Raw genomic sequence first — 25,411 nt, 5'->3', positions numbered from 1 at the left:
ATTACTCCTATTTGGACGCCCTAATATTATTTCAAACTAAGCATAGCCCAAACTGCCGTCTCTTTTAAACAATCACATTTTTATCAGTGCTTCTACTATTCTTTACAATGTCTGAAAATCATTTTTCATATAACTCATTTTATAGTTGTTTAAGGTAAGAAGGAAAATTCAGCTTCTGATATTCTATCATGATTAAACTGTTATTCTATCATAGCCCAAAGCAGAAGTCTCCAAATGACACACGAATTAGAAGCAATATGATATAATATAAAAACACAGACTTTGGATTTAGAACTGTTTGAGTTCAAATTCTAGCATTATCATTTTTTAAAAGTTTAAAGTCCACAAAGAGATACCACTTCACACCCACTAAAATGACTATTAAAAAAAATAAGTGTATAAGTGTTGGTGAGGATGTAGAGAAACTGGAACCCTTGTGCATTGCTGGTGGAAATGTAAAATGGTGTAGCCACTAGGGGAAATGGTATGGAGATTCCCCAAAAAGTTAAATACAGAATTAGCATATGATCCAGCAATTCCATTTCTGGATAATACACAAAAGAAGTGAAATCCAGGACTCAAATATTTGTACAGCAATATTCATAGCAGCATTATTTACAATAGTCAAAAGATAAAAGCAACCCAAAAGTCCACTGACAGATAAATAAGTAAATAAAATGTGGTATATACATGCAATGGAATATTAACAAGTGATTCTAATCCTAAGATAATAGTAAACAAGTGATTCTAATTCTAAGATAATAGTAACTTCTGAGGCATTTGGAGGCTGTCATTTGGAAGATGTCAACTCCTCCACCCTCTAAAAAAGAGAAGAAAGCCATCAGACTTTTAGAAAACATGATAAACCTTTCCCTAAAAGCTTTCCCAGACATGTTTATACTTTAGTAATAGCAGAATAAAATTACCATCCCTAATTCTGGTCTCTTAGGAGAATGGTATGTCATAGAATAATCACACTTACCTGTACTGCCACCCAGTGACAAGGTTGGTGTACTTCATCAAGTAGCCGCATACATTTTCCATGTGATCACTGTTTCAAAAAATCAGAGTGCCAAAGTCAGTGAAAATTACAAGAAATATCAGGAAGTTAACTGTATAGTTTTAAAAATAACTATAGGATTGCAGTACATTGAGCTCCATAGAGACAGCACCGGGCAAGTGTGAGCTGCACTGCGTGACTGTGTGCTCACTGAGGAAAAGTAATTAAACACGGGCAAAGGAGATCCTAAGAAGCCGAGAGGCAAAATGTCATCGTATGCTTTCTTTGTGCAAACTTGCCGGGAGGAACACAAGAAGAAGCACCCAGATGCTTCAGTCAACTTGAAGTGCTCAGAGAGGTGGAAGACCATGTCGCTAAGGAGAAAGGAAAATTTGAAGACAAGGCAAAAGTGGACAAGGCCCGTTATATAGGAGAGAAATGAAAATTTATATTCCTCCTAAAGGGGAAACAAAAAAGAAGTTCAAGGATCCCAATGCACCCAAGAGGCCGCCTTCAGCCTTTTTCTTGATTTGTTCTGAATATCACCCCAAAATCAAAGGAAAGCATCCTGGCCTATCCACTGGTGACATTGCAAAGAAGCTGGGAGAGATGTGGAATAACACTGCTGCAGATGACAAGCAGCCTCATGAAAAGAAGGCTGCTAAGCTGAAGGAGAAATATGAAAAGGATATTGCTGCAGATCAAGCTAAAGGAAAGCCTGATGCTGCCAAAAACAGAGTTGTCAAGGCTGAAAAAAAACAAGAAAAAGAAGGAAGAGGAAGAAGACGAGGAAGATGATGAGGAGGCAGAGGAGGAGCAAAATGAAAATGAAGATGATGATGATGATGATGAGTAAGTTGGTTCTAGCGCAGTTTTTTTCTTGTCTATAAAGCATTTACCGCCCCCCCCCTCCCCGTACACAACTCACTCCTTTTAAAGAAAAAAATTGAAATGTAAGGCTATGTAAGATTTGTACAGTGTCTTTTTTTTGTATAGTTAACACACTACCAAATGTGTCTTTAGCTAGCCCTGTCCTGGTGGCATTTTCAATAGCCACTAACCTTGCCTGGTACCGTATGGGGGTTGTAAATTGGCATGAAAATTTAAAGTAGGTTCTTGTTGGTGCACAGCACAAATTAGTTATGTATGGGGATGGTAGTTTTCCATCTTCAGTTGTCTCTAATGCAGCTTATACGAAATCATTGTTGTTCTGCTGAATACCACTGTAATTGTAAAAAAAAAGTTGCAGCTATTTTGTTGACATTCTGAATGCTTCTAATACAATTTTTTATTTAAAAAAATAGCTATAGACATATATGTTCTACAAATGCCTCAAACTTTCTTCAAAAGTAAAATTTATAGGTTAACAAATAGAGGTATTTAAATCCTCAAATTTCATATGCTTGGGACTTTATTTTACCAGATTTCTTCAAAACAAGTATGATTTAACATAAATTATTATCCTATATAATAAAGAGCTAATATGCAAATGGTTGCAATGCCCTCACACCATCATGCCGTGATGCCCTCACAATCCATCACCAGGAGGTTGTGTGCACAGTAGATACGCGTGGGTGGTCGGGGACTTGATGCTGCATGTGTGGCACAGAGGAGGCAGGACCTGGCGGATCCGCACAGCAAGCTGCGCAGCGTGGAGGCAGGACCCCCGGCTCCAGCCTACCTCTTTGGGGCAATCCATCGAGGAACCTTGGATGGGTGGGCAGGGCCTACCTCTTTGGGGCGATTGATCGCGGGGCTCCCGCACTGTAAGAGGGCACAGGCCAGGCTGGGGGACCCCCCCCCCCCCCGTGCACAAATTTCGTGCACCGGGCCTCTAGTATATTGTAATATTTCAAATATAAAACCATTATATAAATATAAAACTATGTAAGTATAAACAGATATACTGTAAATATAAAAATATTTTATAACAATTCAGTGCTGAAGAAAAAAAAAAAGTAGTTTTACGGGTTCTAGAATAAACTAAAAAAGGTCTCTATATCCAATAGTGCTTCCTCACTCTGATAAGACACACAAGAGGCCAATACATACTGCTTCTGATTGTTTGGGCTCCCACAATGGAGATCCTGTTTTGGATAAAAGTGTGACAGCTAATTCCCACTCCCTCACCGTGTACAGGCGTGAGGCAAAATGCTCACTACAAGTCTTGCCACTGGGAAGATTTTATTTGGGACCTGTATCATTAGCCTTACTACAACTGAATTTCTTTACTTACTGCCCTCTTTTTCATTTATTGCAGGTAAGTTCTGTTTTAGTGGTTCATAGAAAATATCTCACTGATATTTCTTTTCCAACATTTTAAGTTTCCTCTACTTAGGAAAATATATTGTCATATCTTTTTTATATATGGGCTTTTTATTTTATAAATTACATTAAGAACTCCTTTTAAAGGTACCTACTCTACTCTAAAGTTTTAACTTTACACTATAAAATGCAATGGATATTAAACACTTATTTTCTCTACTATCCCTGAGTCACACAGCATATTTAGTAAAATTTCAGCTAACCAGCATCCAGGAAATTGAAAGTGCCAAGCAATCGGTCACCTTTGAAACATCAAAGGCAAAAGAGCAAGGGAGAGTTGACACATCCAATAGAATAAAGTCCAAAAAAGATTTAGATTGATCTGAATGACAGATGAAAAGGGTTGAAGATAAGGACATTCTCAGGCAAACAAAATAACCAAACTGACTATAAGATTCTAGCAGTTATTATTGGAGAGCGAGTAGGGGGGTGTTTCAGGAATAAACTCAATGTGGGGTGCCTTTCAAATCTCATTTCTTCAAAGTGCTTGAAAATAAAGATCAAATCTGAAAATAGAGAACTGATCCCATGATTAAATATGTGGGGGGTTTTCTGTATCTTTCTTCCATTGAAAGGCGAGCTAGACACTATTTATTTATGTTAAGTAAAATGGCTCAGGTCCTTTTGGTTTCATAAGGTCATTAATCTCAAGAAGATAAAGCTTTGTCTACTTCTAAAATGCCAGCCTGATGTTCTGATAATTACATATGTATTCTGACATGTTAAAACTGCTGCCCCAGCTGAGGAGCAGAAAGTGGAGGCAGCCGAAACCGGTTTAGCTCAGTGGATAGAGCGTTGGCCTGCGGACTGAAAGGTCCCGGGTTCGATTCTGGTCAGGGGCATGTACCAGGGTTGCAGGCACATCCCCAGTAGGAGATGTGCAGGAGGCAGCTGATCGATGTTTCTCTCTCATCGATGTTTCTAACTCTCTATCCCTCTCCCTTCCTCTCTGTAAAAAATCAATAAAATATATTTTAAAAAAAAAAAAAAAGAAAAAGAAAGTGGAGGCAAAGAAAGAAGAATCTGAGGAGTCTGATGATGACATGGGCTTTGGTCTTTTTGACCAAACCTCTTTTGTAACACATCCAATAAAAAGCTACACTTTGTTCAAACAAACAAACAAAAAACAGCCCCTTGGGTTTTTACTAGAGTTCCTCTACTCCCAGTCCCAGGTCATAGCAAAGTTAATTCTTTCAGTTCCACCAGTACTTGAAAAGGCAGAGATACTTAAATTGCTGGCTCACACATCTTTCCCCGTCTTCAGGCTTAAACAGTTCTTTGGGGCCACAGGAATCCCAATGCCCCTAGACTCTGCCCAAAAGTAATTTCCCTTCCTGTTTCAGATATTTAATGCATAGCTCAGAGTCCCTCAACTGTTCTTGTCCTCAAAACATTCCTTCACTTATATGTGGAAAGAGGAGGATGAGGAGGAGGGAGAGGAGAAGAAGTGAGAAGGGGAGGAGAAGAACTCCAATACAAAGAAGAGATTGATGTCCAGCCCACATGGCTCAGTGGTTGATCATCAACCTATGAACCAGGAGATCACAGTTCGATTCCGTATTGTTGTGGGCTCGATTCCCCATGGGGGGCGTGCAGGACGCAGCCAATCCATGATTCTCATCATTGATGTTTCTAACTCTCTCTCCCTCTCCCTTCCTCTCTGAAATCAATTTAAAAATACACACACACACACACACACACACACACCAAAAAAAAGAGATTGGTAGGTTGGGGGATGGATGGGTAAAAGATACAAACTTCCAGTTATAAAATAATTAAGTCCTGGGGATGTAAGATACAGCATGGTGACTATAGTTAATAATACTGTATTGTATATTTAAAAGTTACCAAAATAGAACTTGAAAGTTCTCATCACAAGAAAAAAAATGTGATACTATGTGTAGTGATGGATGTTAACTGCACTTATTGTGGTGATCATTTCACAATACTGTATATACAAACATCAAATCATTATGTTGTGTACCCAAAACTACTATAATGTAATATGTCAATTATACCTCAATTTAACAATATATTCTTTGTCCACTCTGTCCTATAGCTCCATAACCTGAATAATATTTATTTATTTAGGCTCTGTAAATCTCTACATCAAGCCTCATTACGTAGCTATTAGTGTGTAATAAAAACATTACAACTCAATTATGGTTCAATTTCTCTGGTTCTAGGACTATATGTATTCTTCAAATGCACATGTGCAATGTGGAGAAAATGCAAAGTATACCCAGAAAAAGGAAGACGGAGAAAAAACAATTCAAAGTACACTATCTACAACTGAGAAAAACAAAATTTGCATCTGAAAGCAATCAAAGATAATGCCTCATCTCCTTTACCTTTGTTCAGTTTCTCATATTACTAAAGGTATTCCTCATATCTAAGTTATTTAACATCTATCAATAAATTTTTAAAAGTACAATTTCAGTAGCATCATTCACTAAATAAAATCAAAGTAGCCCCAGCTGGGTGGCTCACTTGGTTGGAGCATTGTCCTGTACACCAAAAGGTCGAGGGTTTGATTCCCGGTCAGAGCACATACTTAGGTTGCAGGTTCGATCCCCAGTCAGGGTGCACAGGAGGCAACCGATAAATGTTTCTCTCTCACATCATTGATGTTTCTCTCTCTCTCTCTCTCTCTCTCTCTCTCTCTCTCCTCACTCTCTCTCTCTCTCTCTCTCTCTCTCTCTCCCCCCGCCCTCTTTCTCTACCTTCCTCTCTCTCTCTCTCAAATCAATAAAATCATATCCTTGGGTGAGGATTAAAAAATAAATATAAGTATATTTTCATATTTCACAGTATAGTAATGTTCAGTTTTTAATGTTATTAATATTTTGTTGATGGTTATATCTAAAAAGAGTTAACTTTCTCACAAAAGTTATGAGATGATATACTTTATTTGACAGTAACATAAAGCCAGCCTCTAAAGAATTAGAGATTTGAACATGTGATTATAAACTGCTGCCTGCTTTTACTATATAAAACATTCACTATCTGAGGTTACAAAGCACCAACTTAAGAGCATCCTGTTCTTTAGAACAGCAGGTTATGCAGTCCCTCCTCTCTCATCCTTCCCCTTCTGTATTCAGTGCAACGAGCTGATGTGGAACAACTGTGCCATCTGGTGGCCAGAATAAAGAGCATTGTAGGCTTGTATCTTTTGTTCACTCTTTTCCTTTCTTTTACTTCTTTATAATTGAGTTATCATGGAATACCTTTAATCCTCAAGCTTTGCTCCCATTTAAAATGTGCTAATTTTTATATTTTAAATATACCTGTTAATATGAATTAAATCTAGTTGTTAAAGTGGAAATACACCCCATATCTGATTATACCATACTCCTATTTTGTGTTCTATGAAGTAAAAGATGATGGTCCAAAAGACTAATACACTAAAAAAGAAGTCATGAAAAGGTTAATTTCTTCATCAGTCCTTCCTCAACTCTACCACTCAACAAATTGTGTATATTCTGATCTTTTAAATTTGTTAACATTTAATTGGGATTAGCTCTAGAAGCTGACAGTCTAGAAAAATAGTTGATTAACTGAATTATGCCAAGTGGCATTATTATATTTAGTCTGAGGCTCATCTCCTTCAATAAGCCTTAACAATTACTGCTTCAATTCCTAAATCTCCATTGCTATAACACATTTATTTCTTAGTTTCCCCTTCTTTATCAGACTTAAGGAAGATACATAGCTTTAAAATAAGTCTCAGGTATACCACATTATAATTTGAATCAGTATATACCACAAAATAACCCCCAAAAGTCTAGTTACCATCTATCACTGTACAATTGACCCCTTAACCCCTGTCACATATCCCCTAACCCCCTTCCCCTCTGATAACCACTAATCTATTCTCTTTATCTATGAGCTTGTTTTTGTTTTTTAGATTCCATATATGAGTGAAATCATATAGTATGTGCCTTTCTCCATCTCTCTTATCTCCCTTAGCATTATACCCTCAAGGCACTATCCAGTATTCCATCACACCATCACACACACACACACACACACACACACACACACACACACACCACACTCATTCACTCACCTTTACCCTATTTTTGAACAGCTTTGAATCCTTTTATTTCAGTTCAACACAATTACCAGTACCTTTTAAATGCAAAGCACTCTGAAAATCCACTGAAAAGAATGGGAAAATTTTTTAAAAAGGTGATTCTCCAACCCCAATCCATAATCTAAAGAATTATGTCTCCTGAAGAAAAAGACAGTAAGAAGGGCTCCTACTGGAAAGGAGACACACCGAGACTGTTTTTAGCTGTCATAGTAATGAAAGGAATTTAGTTGAAGATACAAGGTTCACTAAAAAAAGACAGGATTAAAAAGTGATTGAGGTTGAAGTTATTGGTCTTGATTGATTAGATGTAAAGTGAGAAAGAGAACAAAAGTGAGAATAAGGGTGCGAGAGAAGGAACAAAGGCAACATCCAGATTTCCAGATGGAACACTGTGTAGATAGTAATGCTTCAGAGAAATTAGGATCATAGAGGAAATTTTGGATTTGTTCCAACTTATGCTGAATTTAAGGGACCTGTGGGACATACATGCTACCCAATAATAAGGAAGCATGGTGTCGGGAGCACTCGCTCCTGAGTCTGCATATACTCCTGAACCCTGCTCGCTGTGCCAATTGTTGGAGTACTCACTCCTTGAATCCTGCTCCACTATGCCAATCGTTGGGTCCGAGTCCCTCTGCCAGGGACTGGACCTCCTTGGATGTAGGGTATTGGACAGAGAAGACATAAGAAGTCATCTATAATAATAAAAGTGTAATATGCTAATTAGACTGGACAGCTGAACGACCTTCCAGATGAAGCCGGGGCTGCGAGGGCCGAGCCCCTTGCACGAATTTCGTGCATCGGGCCTCTAGTATAGGATAAGCTCAAACAAAAGAGGCTTTATGCCAAATAGTGACCTCAGTATGTGGGCTACAGAAAGGTACGCCTGTGCTTGCTGCGTCCTTGCTTTTGCACCTGCATATAGTAAACTAGCCTTGAACACGTTGATTAGGATTCCCACAGTCAGATTGGCCTTGAACATCTGGCATACTCTGGACAGGGCCCCTACAATCAAATTAGCCTTGAACATCTAGCGTATTCTCAACAGCGTTCCCACACATGGTTTGGGTTGGACACATAGACTTATTTTTTGTTTTATTTGTGTGCTTTTTAAAATATTTTTATTGATTTCAGAGAGGAAAGCAGAGGGAGAGATAGAAACATCAGTGATGAGTCCAGCTGGCATGGCTCAGTGGTTGAGCATTGACCTATGAACCAGGAGGTCACGGTTCAATTACTGGTCAGGACATGTGGGGTATGTGTCCAGGTTGTGGTCTCAATCCCCAGTGTGGGGTGTGCAGGAGGCAGCCTATCAATGATTCTCTCTCTTCATTGATGTTTCTCTCTCTTCACTGATGTTTCTCTCTCTCTCTCTCCCTCTCCCTTCCTCTCTAAAATCAATAAAAATATATTTTAAAAAAACAAAGAATGTTCAGTGCTGCCCAGCCGGTATGGCCCAGTTGACTGTGTTGTCCCGTGCCATAGGAGGTCACCAGTTCAATTCCAGGTCAGGACACATACCAGGGTTGCAGGCTCGATCCCCAGTAGGGGGTATGCAGGAGGCAGTCAATTAATCTCTCCTCTGTTTCTCTCTCTGCATAGTCAATTGGAAAAAGACTATAAAACTAAGCAACCTGGCCCTAGACGTTTTGCTCAATGGTTAGAGCATCGGCCTGCTAACTGAAAGGTCCCAGGTTTGATTCCAGTCAAGGGCACATGCCCGGGTTATGGGCTCGATCCGCAGTGGGGGGCGTGCAGGAGGCAGCCGATCCACCATGATTCTCTCTCATCATGGATGTTTCTATCTCTCTCTCCCTCTTCCTTCCTCTCTGAAATCAATAAAAATATATTTAAAAAATTTTTAAAAATAAAAATAAGCAATATGAATGGGAAGCATATTTTAATTGGCATTCTGAAGCCTCCAAACACATAAGTGACTCAAAAATTGTTTCCCTCCAAGACACAAATTATTTATTAACCAAAGCAAACTGAGTTATCTCAGAGGCTTATTAAGTTTGAAAAAAACTTCTAAATGTTCGAAGATAGCTCAAAACCATCCTACTGGCATGTTTCTGGCCTGAGTAGAAGCGAGTTTATGGAACTTTACACGAGTCTCATTATCTACACCTTTTGCTCTTTGCTGCTAGCCGGTCCTTCCCCCTCTTAACCCTTCACTGAATGACTTCCCTGTCCACAACAATGAACCCGAGGCTCTTACTGCCCCATTTAAAGTCAAACCATAGGATGGGTCTGGCCCAGGATGACAACCCCTTATTTCTTATAAGCCCATGGACTAAAACTGAGCTCCATGCCAGTATTAAAGATTTCCCTAGTGCCAAAGAGGACCCCATTATTGTGTTTGCCAGAGTATTTCTGCTCATATCCAAACATGAGCCAGGGTTCTCTGACCTCTATTAGCTAATCTGGGCTCATAGAGAAAGTCATCTAATTATCAATTGCCCTTTTTCCTTTTCATCCATGAAAGAGAAGGAAATGCATTAGGTGTTTTGGCCCAATGACATGGAAACCAACATGGACCCACTGGATACTGTAGCCAACAATTAGATCTGGTAGCCAAAGGTCTCCTACTCTATATGAGAGCTACTTGTAGCCACTGCCAATTCAACATGTAGAAAAGATAATAATAGGCTCTCCACTAAGTCTTTATGTGCCTCATGGAGCCTATCTGCTAGCATGCTATAAATTTCTTTTATTGTCTCCATCTAATGTGACTACTGCTCACTGTAATATTCTGAAACCTGATACTCTCCTCCTCTGATGAAAGCCCTTATGACTGCCTGACATTAAGAAGACTGACTACTAGCTCCTTGAATTGATTTACAGAAAACATCTCTTGAAAATGCTGAATTAGTTTGGTTTACTGATGGTTCTTACCTAAAGGATGAAATAGGCCACTATCAAGCAAGCTATGCAATCATCTCTCTAAATAAAACCACTGAAGCCAGTCCAATGCCTCAGGCAACTTCTGTTCTATACATTAATTTGAACTTGCAATTTGGCCAAAGATGGCTAACATTTATACTGACAGCAGGTATGTCTTTGGTGTTGCCCAGGACTTTGGTATGCTCTGGAAATGAGAGGATTCCTGACTTCTTCTGGACAAAGGATAAAATACAGTTATGTTTTAGAACTCTTAGAGGCTATCCAATTACCTACATCTTTAGCAATCATAAAAATCCCTGGACATTTAATGGCAAACACTGACGAAAGTGGAGGTAATCATTTGGCTGCTGTTGCTGAATTAGCAGCATTAGAACAATCTCAGCCCCTAACAAAAGAACCTATGCTACCAGCTGAAATAACTGGAGATTTAAAGAAAACATTATGGCCCGGCCAGTGTGGCTCCGTGGTTGAGTATCGATCCATGAACCAGGAGGTCACAGTTCGATTCCCGGTCAGGGCACCTGCCCCAGTTTCAGGCTCCATCCCTGGTGGGAGTTGTGCAGAAGGCAGCCAGTCAATGATACTTTCTTATCATTAATGTTTCTATCTTTCCCTCCCCCTCTCTCTGAAATCAATAAAAACATTTTTTTAAAAAAAATGGAAGCACAGGATCTAGCTGTTTGACAAAATATAGAAAGAAATGGTTAGAACAAGGCTATAAATTTGACCCCCAAAGAAACATATCAGTAGGTCAAAAATGTCTGACCACTCCTCCAATTGCATACAACATCACATATTACAATATGAACATGACTTAACTCATTCCAACACTTACAAAATGGTTTTATGGGGAACACAATACTACTGCAAGCCACCTCCAAAGATAACTTCCCTGGTATACTATTAATGCTGTCCCAAGCACAACCCTGGAAAACTCATTCACACCTGCATGGGGCATTTCACCTTGCCTTTGGGATTCTTTGAGGTCTGACAAATGGACTTACTTAGTTGCCCCCTTCTCAAGGATAACTATGTGTTAGGAAAGATTTGTATGATTTCTCATTGGGTGGAAGCATTCCCTTGTGGCAGAGCCACAGCCTCAGCAGTAAGTAAAATGCTCTTAGAGAAGAGCTTTCCAACTTGGGGAATCCCACAGAGCTCCACTTCACAGGACAAATTACATAATCTGTTTGTAAGATCTGGCTGATTTAACATTTCCATTCTGTTTATCATTCCCAGTCCTCTGGTCTTGGAGAACAAACTAACCAGGTAATCGAAACTCAACTGGCAAAGCCCTAACCAGTTTCTCAGTGGTTAGAGCATTGGCCCTCAGACGGAAGGGTCGAGATTCAATTCTGGTAAAGAGCACATACCTCATACCTCAGTTGCAGGCTCAATCAATCCCCAGCCCTGGTCTGGGCGAGTGCAGGGAGGCAACCAATCGATGTGTCTCTCTCACGCAGATGTTTCTCTGTCTCTCCCCACTCCCTTCCACTATCTCTTAAAAAAAAAAAAAAAAAAAATCAATGGCAACAAACTCAATTGGCAAAACCCATAGTCTTTTTTTTTTTTTTTAAACCCATAGTCTTTAATCTGCCTTGGCCTAAGGCTCAACCTAAGATCTACTCCCTTCGCCCAAAACAGACGGTCTCCTCTTGAAATTATTATCAGCAGACCCATGAGATGAAATCAAGTAATGTATAAATCTGCACTACTGAAAGGAGACCTGATTCACTGTTAAGGAATGGTAGCCCAATGTCTAAAGATGTTAAAATGAATGAGTTTGACTAAGACCACCTCTACCAAGGAACTTCTGATTCGAGGACTATGTCTTAGCTCTGCTCCCAGCAAGCTTTACTGGTCAAATGTGGCCATAAGCTCTCTTCCTGTACACTCAGGAGATTACTTTCCCTTCTACCTGGGACATGACAAACCGGTGTGAGCCTTCCAGCGATGAAGGATCAATGTAGCTTTTTTAAAGATGGACCAATTCTAGTTACTAATGGTTGACCACTGATGTTTTCTAAGGAAAGACCTTGATCAAAACGAGAAAATGTGAAAGAAAACTCACAAAATGAAATTGATATTGTCAAGAGAACAATCTAAAATAGAGCCTGGAGGCCTCTGGGAAGCTGAGCTAACTCACCCTCCTCATGTGAAACAATTTAAACTGGGTTAAACCAAATGGCAACATACTGATACAGTTCCTGGAACTGGCTCTGCAGTATTGAACTTTCTATTAAAAAATAAATTTTCACCTAGCAACAGACATAAGCAATTAATCATGTATAGCATAGTGGAAGTGTGCTTGCCAGCACCAATCACAGCTCTTTCAGAGTAATTTATGTAATCCCTTTGAAAGCCCCTGCCCCTTTTCTGTCTTTATAGACTCTTGTCTCTTTCTTTCCCTCTCAGAACACAGTTGGGTTTCTCCCCAAATCTGACTCTCCTGAATTCGCAGATCACATTCTCATTTCATTCCATTCCCTTCCCTCCTTCGCTCCCTCCCTTCCTCCTTCTACCTCTTTGCTGTCCTTGTTCTTTCCTTGTTTTCCCTCTTGTTCATCTGGTTTTCTCTCCTTTCTATCCCTCAGACTAGGGTTTCCAGCTACAGCCAGTAGCAGCCACAGACTTCAGTTTATCCCCTCCGGGGACCTTCTAGCCAACCTCAAGAATAGCAATGGAAGTAAACCAGCCAAAACTCAAGTTCAGGGAGACACCATACTTTGTTACAACACGTAATAAACCAAAAGGAAAATCCCTTCTTTCACCAGCAAACTAAATTGCTCTATAAACTGTCCTAAAACCCGGAAATGGTAATGCCAAAGCAATAATGTAACTATTAATCAGGCTATTTTGTTTTAAGTTTAATCTGAATAAGTATGGACACAAAACATTTTATTAAGCAAAATCAGTACAGGAGACGTTTCAGTACAGAGAAGATGTTCCTTCAAAGGGAACAAAAATGTTCCCTCTCTTCAAGGTAGTATGATTTACATCAAGAATATTTTCCAGCCCTGACCGGTTTGGCTCAATGGATGGAGTGTTGGCCTGCGGACTCAGGGGTCCCGGGTTCAATTCTGGTCAAGGGCATGTGCCTTGGTTGCGGGCGCATGCCCAGTGGGGAGTGTGCAGGGGGCAGCTGATCGATGTTTCTAGCTCTCTATCCCTCTCCCTTCCTCTCTGTAAAAAATCAATAAAATATATATATTTTTAAAAAGAATATTTTCCAGCCTGGTCAGTGTGGCTGTGGTTGAGCATCGACCCATGAACCAGGAAGTTGGGTTCGAATTCCCAATTCCTGGTCAGGGGATGTGCCTGCGTTTCAGGCTCAATCCCCAGTCAGGGGAGCATGCAGGAGGCAGCTGATCAATGATTCTCTCTCATCACTGATGCTTTTATCCCTGTCTCCTTCTCCCTTCCTCTCTCGGATATCAATAAAAACTTCTTTAAAAAATAAGAACATTTTCCACTGTTTTCAAAAGCAAAAACAAGAGTTTAAAAAGCATGGCTCAGTGGTTGAGTGTTGATATATGAACCTGGAGATCATGGTTTGATTCCCAGTCAGGGCACATGCCTGTGTTGTGGGTTTGATCCCCAGTGTGGGGAGTGCAGAAGGCAGCCAATTAGTGGTTCTCATAATTGATGTTTCTATCTCTCTCCTCTCCCTCTCCCTTTCTCCCTCTTTGAAAATCAATAAAAACATTTTAATAAAAAAATAAATAAATAAAAATAAATAAAAAGACCTAATTTCCCACAAATTTACTTGATGAACAATTTTCTCTGGGACCTAAACTATGTGATTTTTTTTGAAAAGGACTAAAAAGACTAATTTGCATAGTCTAACGTTAACCTGTTTGTATAGTTCTGATACAGTATAACTTCTATGGAAAATATTAACTCAAATAGACTGTATTGAGACCTGTAAAGCAAAAATATATGGATATTAAGAAATTAAAGAATATCATAATACACCAAATCTTATTCCTCAAGGCTTGGTACAACTCTCACTAGATTTTTGGAACAATGTTTTATAGTTCTCAGTTATATGTCTACAAGTAGTCCTTCTCTTGTTTTTACTAGCATCTATAGCAGATTCCAATAAAGAAAACAAAAAGTAGGGTACAGAAAAATAGATTCAACTTTTCTTTAACCCCTACAGAGAAAAAAAGCAAACATTTATGACTTTTTCTTTAAATCATCCTCAAGAAAAGTGGCAAAAACTAGAAGACAGTAAACATTAGGTTACATTTAGGAGATCTCCTTTCCTATTGGTAAATAAGTACCTTTGCTTGTAATAGAGTATTTAGAGTGGAAGACATAATGTTTGACCACAAAAATTATTTCTATACTATACATTTGTAGACTATTACCCATTTACTGAAACATACAACTATCTGCTAATGAAGAAAAAAGATCTGCCTGTTTGTGAATGGTGGTTAGCCAAAACAGAGCCTAAATAAGAAAAAGCAGGCCCATCGTATACCCCAATTTGCTTTTCAGTTCCTCCTCTGGATAGTTCTCTTCTGTCCACTTTGACAAACAAGTGGCAGATCTGCAGATCTGTAAATTTTCCTGACAGCTGACATGCAGAATATAAAAATGGAAACATGCACATTTTATAAACTTTGAACATTTACTTTGAAAAAGGAAGAAAGAATTCAGAATTACATTTTCTTTCCTCTTAAATGGTGATCAAAGACCACATCATAATGTTAGGGTCGCCAAAGGAGGAACGCAAGAGGCCAAAAGGGGCCCTCCTTTAGCGACCCTAACACATAATGAGTATCAATTACTCTGGAAAGACAAAAATTTAAGGCTAACCTACTAAATTCACTTCTCAGCTTTGGTTTAAAAAACGATCATCATGATAAATTTTGCAATTGAAGCTGAGGTTTTATCCTTTTCTGATTCTTTTTCATGATCTTCCCCAAATAAGCCTTGGGGTCCCTACTTTCATTGCTCTAAGTGTACACATTAATTTAGGCTTCAGAGGGCTTCACACATGATAGAGGCTCAAAAATACTTGCTGCATGAGTTAGAACACTAGTAAATGATAAAACCACCATGGCCTAAACTAATTATTTATCAATAATTATTCATTCCTTTAGAGAGCTTATGTACTTTTAATACCTAGGAATAAAAGTTCTATTCACTGGCTATGTAACTTTGGCCAACTCATTTGATTTCCGTTTTCTTCAACTGTAAAATGGGAATAACAATGCCTTAAAGAACTTTTGTGAGGTTTAAATGTGATAACAGAAGTGAAAATATTCTAATATTATGAAGGCAATTATCCACATTTCTAATGCCTTATATGTCTAAGGTACGGATGAGTATGCCACTTTCCCATTACAGCAAGTTAAGCTCAACATACCTAAAACCAAATGCATCACACGACTCCCAAATCATTTTCTCCTGTAGACTTTCCAAAGTTTCAAATCTGGATGAGTGAAGTCAATTTTACTTCTTTGTCTCACTACCACTCTCCACCCAATCCATCACCAAGGTCTAACAATCTTCCTCTAATGTAGTGATTTTCAACCTTTTTCATCTCATGGCACTCATTACTATAATTCTGCAGAACACCAAAAAATATATTACATCTGAAAGGGCGAGGGCTAGGCCCTCCACCTTGCCCCAGGGTAAAGGCTACGCCCTCCATCTTGCCCCAGGGTAAGGGCTACGTCCTCCATCTTACCTTGGCCACGTGCTTGGCAAGGAGCTTCTTCCCGGAAGTCTAAGACTCTGCTAGCCACACCCAGGAACAAGACATTGACTTGCGCCTGGCCAATCGGCAGAGCACAGTCCTTTCTCCTCCCCTTACTCCAACCCCCCCTTTAAAACCCGTCTCTACGCGGGGTTCTGTCTCTCAGCCACTTGGTTTGCCGTTGTGTCGGTGAGTCTGGTGGACGGGGAGCTCAAGCTAGCTTGAAATACAGACTCTTATGCTTTTGCATCGGATTGGCTGGCTCCCTGATGTGGTTTCTTGGGAATCTTGAAATCTGGGCATAACAACATCTTTTGCCAATCTGACACACACACAAAATTAGATATAATTTCGATTCACTCACACCAGACGGCTATTGTTGTGTGGGCTGCTGCTATTTTTTCACTTGACAATCTAAGGGAAAAGAGGTCAGCGCCCGCGACTAAATACCAGGTATTGCATGTTCTTAAAAATTCTTGCGGCACACCAGTTGAAAATCACTGCTCTAACAGTTTCCTTCTTTTCCAGCATTATTAACACCTTCCCTTTACAATCTTGTGTCTAGGTCAATGCAACTGATCTCCCAATACTTCTCTTATTCTCCAACAATCAAATTCAGTCCCAAACTTCCGACTTTAGAAACAAATTTCCAACTGCCTAGTTGCCAAATCTATCTCAGTAGATGATGATCTAGGGTACCTTTATATTAACATCTGAAATAGGCACCTTCTTGCATGGCTCTCAGTGATTTCAGCCTGCTGTTTTTTACACCCTTTGTGTGGACTGAACCTCATCACTTTGTTCTAATGAACAGTGAAAAGTGATGTGACTTCACTTCCACGCTTAGGTTACAAAACACTATGACTTCCATCTTGCTAGTGCTTTCTTGCCTTCTTCTCACTTCCTCTCTCTCTCTGAGGAATCAGGCTGCCAAGTAGTAAACTGCTCTATGAGGTGGCCCATGTGGTCAGGAACCAAAGGAGGCCACCAACAGTCAGCCATGAGGAACTACGGTCTTTGTCCAAAAGGCAAAAATAATTGAATTGTGCCAAGACCCATAAGAGTGAGCCAGGAAGTGGCTCCTTCCTAGTTGAGCCTCAAGATGACTGCAGCCTTGTGAAAGACCCAAAGCCAGAGAACCCAGCTAAGCTGCACTGAGATTCCTGACCCACAGACACTGAGATAAAAAATGGTGCCCTAGCGGGTTTGGCTCAGTGAATAGTCGACCTGCAGACTGAAAGGTCCCAGGTTCAATTCTGGTCAAGGGCACATTCCTGGGTTGCTGGCTGCAGGAGGCAGCCAATCAATGATTCTCTTCCGTCGTTGATGTTTCTATCTCTCTCCCTCTCCCTTCCTCTCTGAAATTAATAAAAATATATTTTTTTAAAAATGGTGCTTTTTCAATACGCTAAATTTGGGAATACATGGTTGCGGGAAGCCGCCCATTGTCTTCACTAGCAGAGAGGTGCAGACAAGGAGCCGGAATGCTGGTGACCCTTGAGCCCTGGCAAAGGTCAGAGCTATGCACCCACTGTTTAGTCCAGACAATGGTAGCTGAAGCAACTTCCCCACCAGATAGTCATGTAAATCCTTAGTGATAAAATAGTCTGCCCGTTACTGGAACTTGCCTTCCTAAGGGGTATAGGTGTATCCCAAACGGAATAAAAGGATGGCAAGGCCTGAGCCAAAGCGGAGTACTTCCTCTTGGGATGGGCTCCCGCCTGGCCCCCCAATTTCCAAATTATTATTTCTTGTCTCGTCTCTTTCATTTGCGTGCGGCCCCTTCTCCAGAACCCAAACCCTGAACCACACAGGACATGGGGGTCTTCACACATCGTAGCACAATAATAGATAACACACTACCTAACAGGTTTTTAAATAAGTTCCAGATAGATTAAAAATTAAATGTAAAATGACCAAATCATTTTAAAACTATATGAAAACAAGTATTTATAAAAATAACTTTCTATACTAGAAGTGAAAGGAAAAAGAGTAAGAGTTCTGACTTATAAGTTTTCTCTGTGCCTGAAAATATGTAATAAATCAAAATACAAAGACTAGAAAAATCTTTGCAGCAAGTTTAGCAAAGAACTAACCATACAAAATTAAAATATATTCTATGCAGTTATATAGTTATTATATAAAGGTTTAGTATAAATTTTCTGGAACTATAATGAAGAAATCAATAAAAAAAAGTGTTTCCAGGGAAGGAAACTCAGTGGCTAAGACAAGTATGTAAGGTAAACACTTAACTCTTTTACCTATTCAGGAAAAAAAAATCCAACAAAATATTTTAAAGGAAATACTGATACTAAAATATTAATATGTAAATTTGAAAAATAACATCGGGTATATTAACAAGAAAAATAACAAAAATAAAAAACGGCAGATATTTCACAAAAGAAAAAATAAAATTAATCATAAAGAAAAATTAACTCAAGCCCTGCCAATATGGCTCAGTGGATTGAGCATCCTCTCATGCTCCAAAAGGTTGCTGGTTTGATTCCCAGTCAGGGCACATGCCAGGGTTTTGCACTTGAGCCCCCAGAGGGGGTGTGCAGGAGGCAGCCAATCTATGTTTGTATCTCTCTCTCCCTCTTTCTTCCTCTCTTAAAAAAATCAATAAGAAGATATCTATTTTAAAAAGAAAGAAAAATTAACTCAAAATGGATCAGAGATCTAAATGTAAGTGCTGAAATAAATAATTCTTAAATTAAAACATTTGCATAAGTCTTTGTGATCTTGGACTTGGCAATGATTTCTGAGATATGATACCAAGTATAAGCAAAAGAAGAAAAAATGGATTAGGCTTCATAAAAATTAAAAGCTTTTGTGCTACAGACAATAACATCAAGAAAGTGGCAAGGGTGGAGTGGGAGAAATCAATGAGGGAAAAAGGGGACATATGTAATACCTTCAACAATAAAGATTTAAAAATAAATAAGTGATGATTTAAAAAAAAAAAAAGAACCTGGAGAGCATTATGCTAAGTGAAATAAGCCAGTTAGAGAAAGATAAATATCACATGATCTCACTCATTTGTGGAATATGACGAACATAAACTGATGAACAAAATTAGATCCAGAGATACAGAAGCATCAAACAGACTGTCCAACCTCAGAGATCCACCAAAGGGCTTGTATGCATGCATATAAGCATAACCCATGAACACAGACAGTAGGGGGTGAGGGCATGTGCTTGGGGGTGGGAATGGCCAATGGGGGAAAAAGGAGACATATGTAATATTTTAAACAATAAAGAATTTAAATTAAAAAAAAAAAAAGTGAAAAGAGCCCTAGCTGGTTTGGCTCAGTGGATAGAGCACTGGCCAACACACTGAAGGGTCCTGGGTTCGATTGCTATTTTCTTTGAAACTGTTCACCATTGTGTCAGACAGTTCTCTACCTTCTTTTTTTTTTTAATATATATTTTATTGATTTTTTTACAGAAGAAGGGAGAGGGATAGAGAGCTAGAAACATCGATGAGAGAGAAGCATCGACCAGCTGCCTCCTGCACACCCCCCACTGGGGATGTGCCTGCAACCAAGGTACATGCCCTTGACCGGAATCAAACTCGGGACCCTTCAGTCCCCAGGCCAATGCTCTATCCAGTGAGCCAAACCGGCTAGGGCAAGTTCTCTACCTTCTTAAACAGAGTGTCATACAGTTCTCTACCTTCTTAAACACAATGACTTAAGGTCATTGTGACCATGATTATTGTACTAGGAAGTAATATAGCTGAGCCTGCATGTTAATTTTTCAAATCTTCCTTGTCTTACACTGTCAATTGCCATTTCCTCTGTTACATTTCCCATGATAACCTTTTCCATTTGAGATTCCAATGGATTCTAGTTTGAAAATTATATAACTATTAAATAATACCCTAAATAAGGGATAATAGGGTTCTGAATGAAAGTACAGCATGGCTTTATGAGAATTCTCTGCAGTGCTTCTAAGAAACTTGTTTAACTTTTCCATTCAATTAAGACTGGATTTCAAAAAAAGATTTGAGGGTGTCAGAAAATTGACCTCCGACTACATGGAATATTACCTTACCTTGCTTTCTTTTTCTTTTCCCCTTAAATCCTTACCTGAGGCTATGTTGCTGTTGTTTTTTTATTATTTTTAGAAAGAGAGGGATAAGAGTGGAAAAAGAAGGAGGGAGGGAGAGAGAGATGGAGGGAGGGAAGGAAAGAGTGAAAAAGGAAGGGAGGGAAGGGGGGAGGGAGGGAGAAAAATATTGATGTGATGATCAGTTGCCTCCCTTGCATGCCCCAACTGGGGATCGAACCTGAAACCTAGGTATGTGCCCTGATGGAAACTGAACCTGTAACCATTGGACAATTCTCCAATCAACTGAGCCACACCAGCCATGGTTCTTTCTTTCTTAAGTCATATAAAAATATCCCTGCCAAGTAATTAATTTTATATGGTTAGTTTTAAGCCACATACAAAAATGCATCATGATGATTCCAAAAGTGGGCCTAGACACCTCACAGTAACTATATATATTTTTCCGTCATACAGTCAATAAAAGTTATAATCTACACTTTTTTTCTGTATGTTAATATAGTCATATATGTTCACATATATGGGTACTAGAGGCCCAGTACATGGATTTGTGCACCGGTGGGGTCCCTCGGCCTGGCCTTCGGACATGTCCAGAGAGGCCCCGGATTGCGAGAGGGTGCAGGCCAGGCTGAGGGGCACGATCAGGGCCTGGGAGGGACCATGGGAGGGCTCCAGGGCATGTCTGGCAGGGCCAGACCCCTGCAGCAAGCTAACCTACTGGTCAGAGCATCTGTCCCCTGATGGTCAGTGAGCGTCATAGCTACCAGTCGAACAGTCAGTTGCTTAGGCTTTTATGTATATAGATTATTCATGATAAATGTATATCCTTCACAAAATCTTGACTTTAATCTAAAGTTTCACACAAATTTCACAACTACAAGCATCACAAGGGCTAAAAAGGACTAGAGTCAGGCAAAATTTCCTTTTCCTAAAGAATTCATCCCTCTAGTTCCATTAACATGAGATATCCTAATTTTATCCATTCTTAAGATTCTGGAAGGGTATTTTCCTCTATACTTTACATATCAAAAAAAAAAACAACAACAAAAAACAACAACAACAACAAACTGTTGCTTGTCCAGGATTCTTTTCCTGTTCCTTAAGTTTTTCATTTGTATTAAGGAAAATTAACAAATGTAGAATTTCTCACCAAGACAGAGCGCTAGTAAGTGGCCTGGTCAACTCAAACTGAAACTCTAGTATAACTGGTTTAGAGTATCAGAGGCACCAGCTTATGTACCTCTGCCTTTGTATTCAAACCATTTATGTACCTCTCCCCTTTTAAGTCACAAACACCCGGAGGGCAAGAATCCTTCTGATTCATTAATTTCATCCAGTCACTCGACAAATACCTTCTGAGCACCTAATGTTTGCGAGCTTCTGGAGAGAAGCTCACAGTCAAGCAGAGAAGGCAGGCTTGTAAACAAATTGCAACACGACAAAAAAAAGAGAAGCGGGTACGGAATTAAATCAGAGGAAAGAGTTACTCTAGGGTTGCAGAGGAAGTTCAAGGATACATGTAGGTATTCTCCAATGGGCCTCCATACATACCTGTTGAGCGGACAAATGAATGGATTAAATTTCGCTAAGGAAAGATGTGATCCCAGGTCCAAAGGAAATCAGTTGCTTCGGGAAGTCAGTGGAAAAGCTTTACTTTTCAACAGCGGCAGGAACGCAGATTCCAGCACCCTCACCTCACCCTCACCGCCACCCCAGGAGATCACCTTGGAGAAAGGGCCATACCTGTACTGCCAGCTTTTTGCATTGCCTCCGCGGCCGCCGCCGCCACCGCCGCTGCTGCTGCCGCTGCTGCTGCTGCTGATTCCACCCCCACCGCTGCTGTTGCTGCTGTTCTTGTTCGGGGTCACCGCCGGGGCCGGGGCCGGGCCCTCCAGCTTTCCCTCGCTCTCTGAGACTTTCATGGTTGACACGGGGTCAACCCCCTGCATCTTAACTCCAAAGTCCATTTGCCCTTCTTGGGCGCGGAGAACGACTCTGCCCTTGTGTGGGTGAGGGTTCCCAAGATCTGACCTCAGGGGATCCCACGAGCTAAGTCAGACGGTGGCCGGAGTGGGACCCATCAGAGGGTCCCGGGAAGGAAGACAAGCGTTCCACTGGAGGGGAACTTTCCAGCGGGCGAGGGGAGCCCGGACAGGAGCCTTTCCACATGGATCTCCTTCCCGGCAGCGCCGCGAAGAACAATCACCCCGCCAGAGGGCTTGGTGGCATGCTCGGAGCAGAGGCAACGCGGGCAAGTCGGGGGCTGGTGCCAAGAGGGCCGGGCGAAGGCCGGAGGACCACGGACGGGGACCGGCGGCCTGACCTCGGGGCGGACGGACGGACCGCCGCGCGCCCTCTTCTAAGGCACGTCCTCCGGGGGAGGGTCCGGTCTGGCCGGCTAGGCGGTTCCCGCCGCAGCCCTCGAGCCCGAGCGGGCGCCGCCCGCGCAGCCCAGGAGGAGGGTCGGGGAAGGAGACCGCCGGGGGCGGGACGCCGGCTCCCGGGGCCGCCTCTCCTTCCGCCAGAGGCGAGCCGCTCGGGGTGCCTTCCTCCAACCGGCCCGGTGCTGGGCCCTCGACCGGGTTCGAGAGGCGAGAGAGTCCCACGCCCTCGCTCCAGCCCTCAAAGTGAACACCACAGCCAGGGCCGCCGCCCCACCCACAGCCCCACGGGGGGTCATCCACCCGCGGGCTTGCGCCCCGCCTTCCCTTCCGGAATGGTGTGAGCTCACTTCCCCCAGAGCTGAAGCCCCTGGCGCCATCTTGGAGCCGGGCAGGCGCCCGAAAGGGGGCGGGGCCTCCGGGGGTAGCGGGGCCGGAGTGGCTGAGGGGGGACCGCGAGAGGGAGGAACCGCGAGGGGCGGGAGGAGGGGCGGGGCAGAGGGAGGGCCTTGTGGAGTGTGGCTTCCGGCGATCCTAACCGGGTCTGTCCTTCTGTTCCAGGGCCCATGGCAGGCATTTTAGGAAGAAAGCTTAGGGAAATCATGTCATGTCTATCAGAAATTATTAAAAAAAAAACACACACACACCCAACCCTCATTTTAGTAATTCTGCAACAAATGCATGACACTGAAATAAGGCAAGTAAGTGTTATAAGTGAAAAAGGAACTGTTGTGAGAATATTACAGTTCTCAGAATGAAAGCTAGGTACGCCTCCTGACCCAAGCATATCTTTCACCCTCTTTAGATACTGGATTTTGCTTCTGTAAAGTAACAGTGGTTGACTAGGTGATTTCTAAAATCCTTTCTAATTGTAAATTCTCCTTTCTAACATCTTGTGAGTTGAATATATACCCTATGCAAAACAGTATGGTAGATGCAAAGAAGTATTACTCAAAGTGAAAAAACAAAGCAGCAAAATAAATACAAGTATACCGATAATTAAGGCTTGGAGAAAATAAAAGGGGATCATATAGCCCTAGCCGGTTTGGCTCAGTGGATAGAGCATTGGCCTGCAGACTGAAGGGTCTTGGGTTCAATTCCAGTCAAGGGCACATGCCCAGATTGTGGGCTTGATCCCCAGTAGGGGGCATGCTGATCAATTATTCTCTCTCATCATTGAGTCTCTTTCCCCCTCTCCCTTCCTCTCTGAAATCAATAAAAAAATCTTTAAAAAATAATAAAGGGATCATATATAAGAAAATAAATGGGATGAGATGGAGAACCTACTTTACAAGAGTAGTGGAGGAAAGTCATCCATGAGGAGACAACATGAAAAGTTAGAGATGAAGAAAGATGAGGAAGCTAAGGAAAAGGCAACCTTTACTTATTCTGAGAAATGAGTCATCTGGGAGCCTGGAGTATGGTAAGCAAGAGAGAGTGGTGTGAAATGAGAGTGAAGTGATAGGCAGAGAAATTTATATTTTATTGTAACTGTAATAGAAAATCACTGAAAGTTTTATCAGAGGAGAGTTGTGATCCAATCTACATATTTTTAAAATATCTCTCTAGTCTTTTCAACAAATGGTGCAGAGACAACTGGATATCCACATGCAAAAGAATAAAACTGGACCATTTACCATATAGAAAAATTAACTCAAAATGGATCAAAGACATAAATGTAAGAGCCAAAACTAAGAAAAACTGTTGTGAGAAAAGTATAGTCTCACAATGAAAAACAGAGAAGTAAATCCCCATGATCTGGGGTTAGGCAAAGCCTTCTTAAACACAACATCAAAGTATAAGTGACAAAAGAAAAAATAGATAAGTTGGACTTCATGAAAATTAAAAATTGTGCTCCAAACAATACCATCAAGAAAGTGAAAAAACAACCCAACAGAGAGAAAGAAAAATATTTGCAAACATATATTTGACAAGGGACTTACAGCCAGAATATGTGAAGAGCTCTAATGGCTCATTAATAAAAAGATAAGTAAGCCTGTCAACCAATATCACCCCAATAAATTCAATTTTAAAAAAAGATAAGTAAGCCAATTTAAACATGGGGACAGGAGCTACACAGACATTTCTCCAAAGAAGATATACAAGGGAAGCAGATGCAGTGGTGGCCAGAGGAAGCAGAGAGCAGGGCCACGCCCATGACAGTGCTGACTGTGGGGCCATAGTGACCACCTGGAGGGGCACCGGCAGAAGTTTGTGGAGAACATCTGGCAGCTCAGCAGCATCATCAGCCCAGCAACCAGGCTGAGCTCAACCAAAACCTGAATTTATTGTGACTGCCTTACAGGACATTGATAGTGCAGACAGTAACTTCATGATACTACTGAACCTTTAGAAGTTTTTGAATATATTGATTAAGGTCCAAATCTGCAACTCTATACCAAAGAGTGCCTGGAGAAGGCTCTGGTATGATGAACAAGTTAAAGGCAAGATTACATGATGAAAGGTTGTGGTCCATTCATGTTCTGTCCGGTCTTGGCTATTCTCTGCAACACAGCCACAGGCTGAAGGCAGACAAGGCTCGCCAGAAGCTTCTGGCTGACCAGGCCAAGGCCCGCAGGTCTGAGACCAAGGAGGCCACAAGCACCCTGAAGAGCGGCTCCAGGCCAAGGAGGAGGAGATCATCCGGACGCTGTCCAAGGAGGAAGAGACCAAGAAACAAAACTCCCCCTCTCTTCCCTGTACACAGTGGCCTCAGCAACTACATGTTTCAGTCATTCAATAAAGTAGCCTTCATCTTTTGAAAAAATAAAAAGGAAATATATAGAAAGTACATAGCGTAGTACCTAGCTATCTAGTCAGTGCTAAACAAATGCTATTTTCATTTTCTTTTAAGATTTTTTTTTTTTACAGAGAGAGGGATGGAAAGGGAGAGGGAGAGAGAAACATCCAATGTGAGAGTGAAA

The 25,411-nt window shown here is 41.0% G+C and overlaps 1 protein-coding gene and 1 pseudogene across 1 annotated transcript in view; one reads left to right on the top strand and one right to left on the bottom strand.

Moving 5' to 3' along the window:
* OSBPL11 (oxysterol binding protein like 11) overlaps positions 1-22,772 on the bottom strand; it is a 79,791-nt gene extending 57,019 nt beyond the window's left edge. Inside the window, exons 1-2 of the mRNA XM_006092837.3 lie at positions 21,850-22,772; positions 983-1,051 (exon numbers count right to left, since the gene is read on the bottom strand). Coding sequence (XP_006092899.1) covers positions 983-1,051; positions 21,850-22,073 — 293 coding nt within the window. The 5' untranslated portion in view covers positions 22,074-22,772. The remainder of the gene's footprint in view (positions 1-982; positions 1,052-21,849) is intronic.
* On the top strand, positions 1,225-13,067 carry LOC106697827 (annotated as a pseudogene).
* Positions 22,773-25,411: the final 2,639 nt, after the last annotated feature.

This window comes from Myotis lucifugus, unplaced genomic scaffold (genome assembly GCF_000147115.1).
Source record: "Myotis lucifugus unplaced genomic scaffold, Myoluc2.0 scaffold_105, whole genome shotgun sequence".
Taxonomy (NCBI): domain Eukaryota; kingdom Metazoa; phylum Chordata; class Mammalia; order Chiroptera; family Vespertilionidae; genus Myotis; species Myotis lucifugus.
Note: the sequence above shows the minus strand (reverse complement) of the source record. Positions and strands in the feature narration are given on the sequence as shown.